Here is an 8,738-nt window from a genome sequence, read left to right on the forward strand (position 1 = left end):
GTTTCGGTTGAAAACCGAAATAATGCATATGAAAAACCCGAAGTAATGCATACATGCACAGTTTCGGTTGAAAACCGAAATAATGCATATGAGAAAATACCGAAATTATGCATATGCTTACTTTCGTTTTAAAAGCGGAATAATTCATATGAAAAAAAACGAAGTAATGCATACATGCACAGTTTCGGTTTAAAACCGAAATAATGCATATGATAAAAACCGAAATAAAGCATACATGCACAGTTTCGGTTGAAACCGAAATAATGTCTAAATGCACAGTTTCCATATGCGCAATTTCGGTGCCCCGGAACGGGCAAACTGGGTTGCCTTATGCTCTTTCNACAAAAAATGGTAATGAAAACGATTTTCCAGCAAAATTGTGTAGATAGACGATTTTGCTTTTGTAACAAAATGTTATTGCAGATAGTGGATTTTTCAAAATGAGAATATAATACCATAAAAGCAAAATTTTAAGTTTGGCATTATTGTCATGGCTGAAGGATAAATAAGAGCTCACGTTACCATCAAAAACTCTTTTTCATCAAAATTGTAGATAGAGGGTATTGAATATAAGCCCTCGAAATGCAATATATAAGAACGGGCGTTGATTTTTAATTTTTTTTTCAAGCAAGCTCAAGTAGCACACGGGCATATAACTCGGTGTAAATTTACGAATTTTGGGTATAAATTTGGTTAATTGCACCAAAATTCACAATTTTACACCAAGTTATACACCAGTGCTAGTTGAGCATTTTCTCCATAAGCAAAATTAAAGTTCAACGCGAATTTTTAGCCGCTTGAAACTTCCACTTTATTGTAGTAAAATTTTATGAAACTGAATAACCACAATTTTTTCAAAAATTCAGATTAAAAGGTTTAAAATTTTGATCGAAATTTGTTTAATTTTTCTAAATGGTGGTTAAATTTTGAAAGTTTTATATATATGATCATTGCATGAAATGTATTGTTACAAAAAAAGAAAAAATTATACTTGAAAAACATTGTGAATATTAAAACAAAATCTACATGCGAACGATTGGTTAAGTAACTGTATGTACCATCTGAGACCCGTTGCAAATCCATTCGATGGGGCCCTCCCAGTAAAAATCGTCACGTTGTAATTTAATTTTAATAAACCACTTAAGTAGTTACCCAGCATTATTAACCATAATGTATGCATTTTTGTTAAATATTAGATTTTTACTTTCAATAACATAGGTTTATACATACGATGCTTTCCATTTCAATTCAAACGGTCCACTCGGGACATGATTTTATTATTCAACAAAACTTCAATATGTTGATTCTTGGTCAAAATAATGAGACACGTATTTCTTCTTCTGGCGGGAAAAAATGGAGATTTATCGGCAATTTCGTTTTTTGGGTGAAAACGATTTTTTCGGTTTTTTGAGAAAACTTTTTTTCCAATTCTCTATAACTTGCCCAAAAATTGACCGATTTGGACAATTTTTACTTTAAAATGTTTTTAACAGTTTGGACTACAAAAGTTTATAACTGTTCTAAATAAGTTGTTGTTTTTTTATTATTCAACATTAAACAAAAAGGGAAAAAGATTTTTAAAATACAATATCTCGAAAAGGGTATTTTTATTTTTTAAAACTTTTTTATTATTTAATAGACATTTTAAACTTCATTTCGACTGAATGCCTAGTAACTAAAATTCGTTATTTTCGAGCTATGATTTTTTTAAGAAAAAAAACAACAATTGAATTTTGATAAAGAATCTAATACATCATCAACTTTTAAAGATAGAGCCATAGAATTTTCAATAGACAGAATAGCCAAGTTACTTAGCCTGTCTTGTCCCATAGAGTTTCTCAAATAGGTTTTTATTAACCCGTCAATTCCCATTTGAAGGATTCTGCAATATTCTGATATTCCTTTCACTTATTCATTACATAATTGTACAAATAAGTGAAAAACATTGTTTTTTTTTAATTTCATGGTAACTTTTCATTATGTAAATGACATCTATAATATATTCCATATCTTGTTTTGCCAACATTATTTACCATTTAGACATATCATTTACGAATTTGGCATCATAAGCTGAATTTCTGATATAAAAAGCACTCAAAGACGACGAGTTCCAGCTTGCGATAAAAGTAAAAAATTTCACAGCTGACTTGCAACTACAATTGCAAGAAAATTATGTACACTCCATTGATTTGTTAACTAATTGTTAACAGAGGTAAAATGGAAAAAAAGCGTTTTCCTTAAGCTGAAAAAAAGTTTTTAGAGGTGTCCCCTACAGGTGACACTGGGAATTGACGAGTCAATTTTAAATTCGAAAATGATCGTTCAGCTGTAGGCACAATAATTGGAACAAATAATAGTTGCGTTTTTTTACTCATTTCCAGTAAAATCCAGTAAAAGTTTTTACGAATTTTCATGTTTTGGCGTTTTCGTACGCAAAAACTTGCAAAGTAGGGGAAATTGAGAGAGCGAAAAATTACAGTTGAAGTTGCAAGTTTTTACTGGATTTTACTGGATAAATTTTGACTTGTAAGAATTTGCCAGTACGAAAAACAGCTGATCGCATGTTGCTGGATGAAATTTAAACTAATAAGGAAACTGTTTATGGGTTTTTATTGTTGAATTTCACAAAATAAACCTATTTAAATACAAAATATATTGTTTTATTAGGAATTTGCTGCGAATAAACAACCAATTTATCAGCTGTTCATAAAAGTTGCAAATTATTACTGGAAAAGCGTTCGCGTACTTTATTGCAAATTTTTTCTATGAGAGCGAATTCTTAGAAATAAAGTTACTGGAGAGTTGCTGGCAAGTTACTGGATAATTTGTAAAAAAACACAGCTAATATTAATGCAGTACATACTTCAGGAAAGCAGGACGACTTAAAATAAAGTATGTATATATATATGGGCATTTCCAACGGTCGCGAACCGGATTTTGCTACGAATCGTAGATATAGTACGCTGCAATCCGAATCGTATTTTCGAAACTTCGAAATTCGTAACAATGACATGCCTAAAATGAACGAGTAAGAAATTTACAGCTTTTTTGCGTAATTTTGTACGAAAACAATTCTGTGTCGATAAATNTGCTACGAATCGTAGATATAGTACGCTGCAATCCGAATCGTATTTTCGAAACTTCGAAATTCGTAACAATGACATGCCTAAAATGAACGAGTAAGAAATTTACAGCTTTTTTGCGTAATTTTGTACGAAAACAATTCTGTGTCGATAAATGATGTTAATCGATGTGTGTTTGCAGGAAATATTAGTGGTGTTCATTTAAACAGATAAATTTGCCTTTCGCATATACGTATATTTTTATCCACTGCTTTATATAAACGAACAAAAAAGAATATTTGTCAATGTTATTGTGGCTTATTAACATTTAATTTTAATATGTTTATTGAGCTTTGTACCACGATTATTTTATAAGAAAAAAATGGAAAAAGTAACAAAGTCGAAGCGGTAGAAGTTATAGCAGCTATTTCGGAGATCACCACATCTCCTCATCAGACTTAGCAGGGATCGAACCCGCGTCATCGATGTGCAAAGTCAGAAGCGTTAACTATTGAGCTATCCACACTCCGTAAACTCGTGTTGCTAATTCATTTCCCTTATTCAACCTACTGCTATCAGTGCAGCTCAATTGCCGCTATTTAAACTTGACAGCGTCGTTGTTGGTGTCAATTCTATACATGCATTTGCTTTCTTGTATAGTTTCAGGAAGGCTCTTCCTTAGTGTTGTTCCGATACAAGTATCTACGAGTAAATACTCGATACTTTCTTCAAGTACTGAGTACTTTTTGTACTCCAATCTTTCCCACAAGTACTTAGATGGGTATCGAGTACGCGGTTAGAGTATTTACATGCTTTTCCACCTATTCAGAACTTTGATTGTGACATAGTGTGCATAGTATTTTTGGCAACAAGTTCAGACCTTAAGTTGTACCCAACCTTAAGGTGTATGAAGCAAATAAAATAAGTTGGAGAATCGGACTGAAAACGCCTTAAATAATTGAAATTGCATACAGAAATGAAGAAACTGTCAAGACTGCGTTCTCGTACTAGTGAAATTTTCACAAGATTTACGGCCACTCTTTCGGTAGGTTTTGGCCGAAAGTACTCGATCATACTTATGGCTGCTCTTTTGGTAAGTTTCGATCGGAAAGTACTCGAAGTGTTTATTTTTTTCTTCCCGTGATGTAGCATTGCCGCGGCGGCAGATAACGCAACTTTCTTATTAAACTTATCAAACTTTTTTAATAAATATATTCAGATGCGTATAAACATGCACATGCCCTTTGAATTTGCATTTATAATATTTTCTGAAATTATTATATTAGTTCTACGGAATGCTGTAATGAGTTCGATACGAGTAAGTATCGAGTACTTCTCTCCGATACATTTGTAGCATCGATACTTTTCTTCGATATTTTTAAAGAGTAAAGGTATCGAGTACATGACAGTATCGGAACAACACTACTCTTCCTAAACTATATATTTGTCAATGTTATTGTGGCTTATTAACATTTAATTTTAATATTTTTGTTGAGCTTTGTGCCACGAGTTTTTTATTAGAAAAAATGGAAAAAGCAACAAAGTTGAAGCGGTAGAAGTTATAGCAGCTATTTCGGAGATCACCATATCTCCTCATCAGACTTCTTTTTTCTAGACTTAGCAGGGATCGAGCCCGCGTCTGAAACTATACAAGAAACTTTTATTTTTCAAAATGTTAGCAACAAACATGTCTTCGCGAACGTACGAATAATAATGGAAGTCGCTTTTGGCTGCAAATTGAAAAATGAAAGTAAAGAAAATAAAGCGATTAGTTTTATATTAAAGCGGAATAAAGGTACTTCCTCCTAACTAATTGCGCGTCGAAATATCTCTATTAGTTTTTTATTTATAAGCTTAAGTACCGGTTGCGAACGTACGATTTTTCCATCATTTTTTATACCTTTCATGAACCTGAAATGGTATTATAAATTCTGTCTAATGTTTGTAAGTACCAGAAGTAGTATCATTTAAAAAAATTAAGAAAATGTACACATATTTAAACTAATTTTTTTGAACGTATAATGTGCTTATATTTATTTTCCTTTCTTTATAATAACAAAATAAATTAGTACATTCTTGTAAATTTTTAATTCACTCTAGAAAATTTCGATTTTATACGAACTTTAGCACCACAAAGTTTGATTAAAAAATTCGCCATTTGAAGCTAAAATTCGATTATAACCCGAATCTCGAAGATTCGAATATCAATTTACCTATCGCTAGTTAGTATAAAGTTGTTATTTATTTGGTTTGTAGCCTCTTTTGATGGCAATGTTTTTTTTGTCGTTTTAGGTTAATGTTAGCCAACGAGAATATGTGACCAAGTATCGTGAGTATTTGTTGCGCGTACACGAACGAAAACGACGTGAACTAGCTGAATTGGCATATACGATTGAGGACCCTGTCGAGTGGCAAATGGAAAATGCTCCATTGCATATTGTTAGCATCGCCCCGAACGCCACCGAATTCGAACAGTATTGGCGAAGAAAACGCAACATTCTGAACGACTCAGATGAGGACGAATATGACGCTGATGCCGCTACCGATCAGGAAACATTCACCGATAACTTTATATTACCACGTATGCAACGCAATAAAGACGGAAAGTGGCGTCGACGACTAAAAGGCAAGACTAAGATGGTTCTGCGTTTTGCCTTGGAAAAGAATGCTGCTCAATTGGAGCCCGGCGACGTGGAGGAGGCTAATATTCGACTTATGCTAATCCACAGCTCGGAATTAGCTGTCAAGTCTACCAAGCCGAGTAAACAGTCAAGGTATCGCGCCTGCCGCACAAATATCACCAAAAGCGGTAAGCCGCAAGCAAGCACAGATACGCCTACAAAGCAGAAGCATATTCTAAATTTGAGGGTGTATCAGCGTTTGGGGAAGGGCAAACGCCTTTGGCTCGATGGTCATAAAATGGATATCGAGGTGGATTCCCGTCGTGCGGATGATACACATAGCCAGTGGATGCAATTCGATGTCACCAAAGCTGTGGAGGCATGGCTACGCGAGCCAAAGTCCAATCTTGGGCTCGAGGTGCAATGTGACATTTGTCAACGAGTTGGTGCGCGCATACTAAACGACATGACGTCGTCTACCAACGTTGACGATGCCAATGCTGATGATGCGAAATTGATGCCGGTTTTAAACATCATCGGTCGTATGGGCGTGACGTACAAGGAGATGAGGTCGAATAAACATTCCAATTCCGCTGAGGCAACACTCTACCATCATCATAAAGTTGCAACGCTGTCAAATGGCCGACACCTCTCCAATGCTGCACTAGATAAACATACCTGCCATAAGGGCAATAAACGCTGCTGTCGACACACAATGGAAGTGGTGTTCAAGGAAATCAAAGGCTTTGAATTCATAATACAGCCGAAAGTATTCGATGCTGGCTACTGCCACGGCCGCTGTCCTCCGCGCTACAACCCCGCCCACCATCACGCCATGTTGCAGAGCCTGATTTGGAAGCAAAACCGTGAGCGTGCACCGCGTCCATGTTGTGCACCCTCGAAGCTGGTCGAACTCGAAGTTTTGCACCTAGATGAAAAAAACAGCGAAAAACTAAAGATCTCAACGTGGACTGATATGCGAGTTGTCGAGTGCGCATGCTCGTAAGTGCTACATGGATGCAATAATTGGTAAAATATCGGTAGGACTACCAATGTGTGATAGCGGGAAGAGTTCTATAAGTAGTATCTAATATAACATTATTTATACACGAACATACATCATATATTCATAAACATATATGTACATACATATATACCAACCTGTTTACATATAGGTATATCTATGCATACATAAATACATTTACAAGCACTGTACACTTTCGAAAAATTTACTCTAAGGCTGCGTTTGAACAAACTCCTTTAATTGGAAATTAATTTAAATTTAAATTTTTATTTGATTCTAAATTAAATTTCTTCAGTTTCAATAAGCCCTTTATTTAAGTGAATATAAATATGGTAGTAAAATCAGGGCTATTTTACAAGTAAACAGCTGATACACAATATTGCGGTGGGCGTATATTGATTAACTGTGTAACATCTCTGAGTGTGGTTATTCATTTTATTTACGTGAAGAGCATAGGTCATTAATTAAATTAAAAACAAATTAAGTTTCATCGATGAAACCAAAAATTTTTAAATAAAAAAAATGTTTTCTTAAATTAATCTGGTGAAACGCAGCCTAAAAGTCTGATTAAGGCAACTTAACGGAACTTAGAACTTAGAAAATCTAAATGAAACAGATTTCGGCGTGGCATTAAGTTACGTTAAGTTTCGGCAGTTCAATTATAGGCAACATCCATTTGAATTTTTGTGTGAGAGCCTTGTAAATTACTTTAAATTGCCATAATCAGACCATAATGCAATGCCGGCCAAAACGTGCACATTGTGCAGTTTTTCCTTCGTGTTTTCACACCAACGCTAACGATGTGTAAGCTGAATTTGTGGTTTCGCTTTCCCCAAAATGAATTTTGCTACATATTTAAAGCACTTATGCTATTTTTTTATTAAAAGAAACAACAAATATCATTAATTGTAATATATAATATAAAAAACGAATCCGATGGCTTGGCGGCGAGAACGAGACGAGAAAAGAGAGCGTCAAACAAAAACGCGAAAAAAGTGGAAAATGTCGCCATCAGTGTTGCCAGAAAATTTTGAGGCTTATAGCTAAATTCTTCGAAAAAAATAGATAGAAATAGCTAACAAATTTTTTATAGCCGAACAAAATAGCTAAAAAAATGTTTCTTCACAAATAGCTAAATAAATTAAATAATTTGGTTATAATAACGCAAACAAATATGAACTTAAATATTTACATACATTGAATTGGAGTGGTAAAAATACCTTATAATTGTGACTAGTAAATATTATTAAAATTTTAGCTCAAATCTGCAAATCTATTCCTAAATACAAAAAAAAAATATGCTTGGTTTAGTTTCACAGTTGTATTACCCATGATAAAAACATAGCAAGGTAGAACCGTTCTCTCAATTTGTCGCCCATGATTTTTTATTGAAGTTTGCCAACATTTTAAAATCATATAAAAGTGAAAATAAAAAATTGAAATTGTTCGAAATTGTTGTTGCTTGAGATTGAAAATGAAAATGTGTGTGTGAGTTTGTGAGTAAATTTAAAAATTAAATTGTTTGGAAACGCCAAGAATTTTAAAAGTGACTCTCAGCGGTTCTACCTTACTATATTTTTATCATGGTATTACCTTTCCATTTCGACGAACCAGTGAATATATTACAATATATATATAAGGCGGTTGATTATAAATAATAATTATTAAAGATTAAATCAGCGATTCGATTACATACCACGTAATACCACCGTGCGACAGTCAATTTTTCAAGCAAATCTATTGGGTGGTTCACAAGGTGTCGTATGTGTCGTATTGTCGTATGTTGTAAAGTTTTTAACGGCTAAATAAATGTTTAGAGGACTTGAAATTACCACCAACTATTTTTTAACTATATCTATATCTATATCTATATCTATATCTATATCTATATCTATATCTATATCTATATCTATATCTATATCTATATCTATATCTATATCCTTATCTATATCTATATCTATATCTATATCTATATCTATATCTATATCTATATCTATATCTATATCTATACGATTATATAAAACTGATTAT

The 8,738-nt window shown here is 33.5% G+C and overlaps 1 protein-coding gene across 1 annotated transcript in view; it reads left to right on the plus strand.

The window, feature by feature from the left end:
• mav (TGF-beta domain-containing family member maverick) overlaps positions 1 to 8,100 on the plus strand; it is a 41,111-nt gene extending 33,011 nt beyond the window's left edge. The window contains exon 2 of the mRNA XM_017617627.1: positions 5,355 to 8,100. Coding sequence (XP_017473116.1) covers positions 5,478 to 6,689 — 1,212 coding nt within the window. The 5' untranslated portion in view covers positions 5,355 to 5,477 and the 3' untranslated portion in view covers positions 6,690 to 8,100. The remainder of the gene's footprint in view (positions 1 to 5,354) is intronic.
• Positions 8,101 to 8,738: the final 638 nt, after the last annotated feature.

Source organism: Rhagoletis zephyria, unplaced genomic scaffold (assembly GCF_001687245.7).
Source record: "Rhagoletis zephyria isolate East Lansing unplaced genomic scaffold, Rhagoletis_zephyria_1.1 Rzeph_scaffold_01454, whole genome shotgun sequence".
NCBI lineage: Eukaryota > Metazoa > Arthropoda > Insecta > Diptera > Tephritidae > Rhagoletis > Rhagoletis zephyria.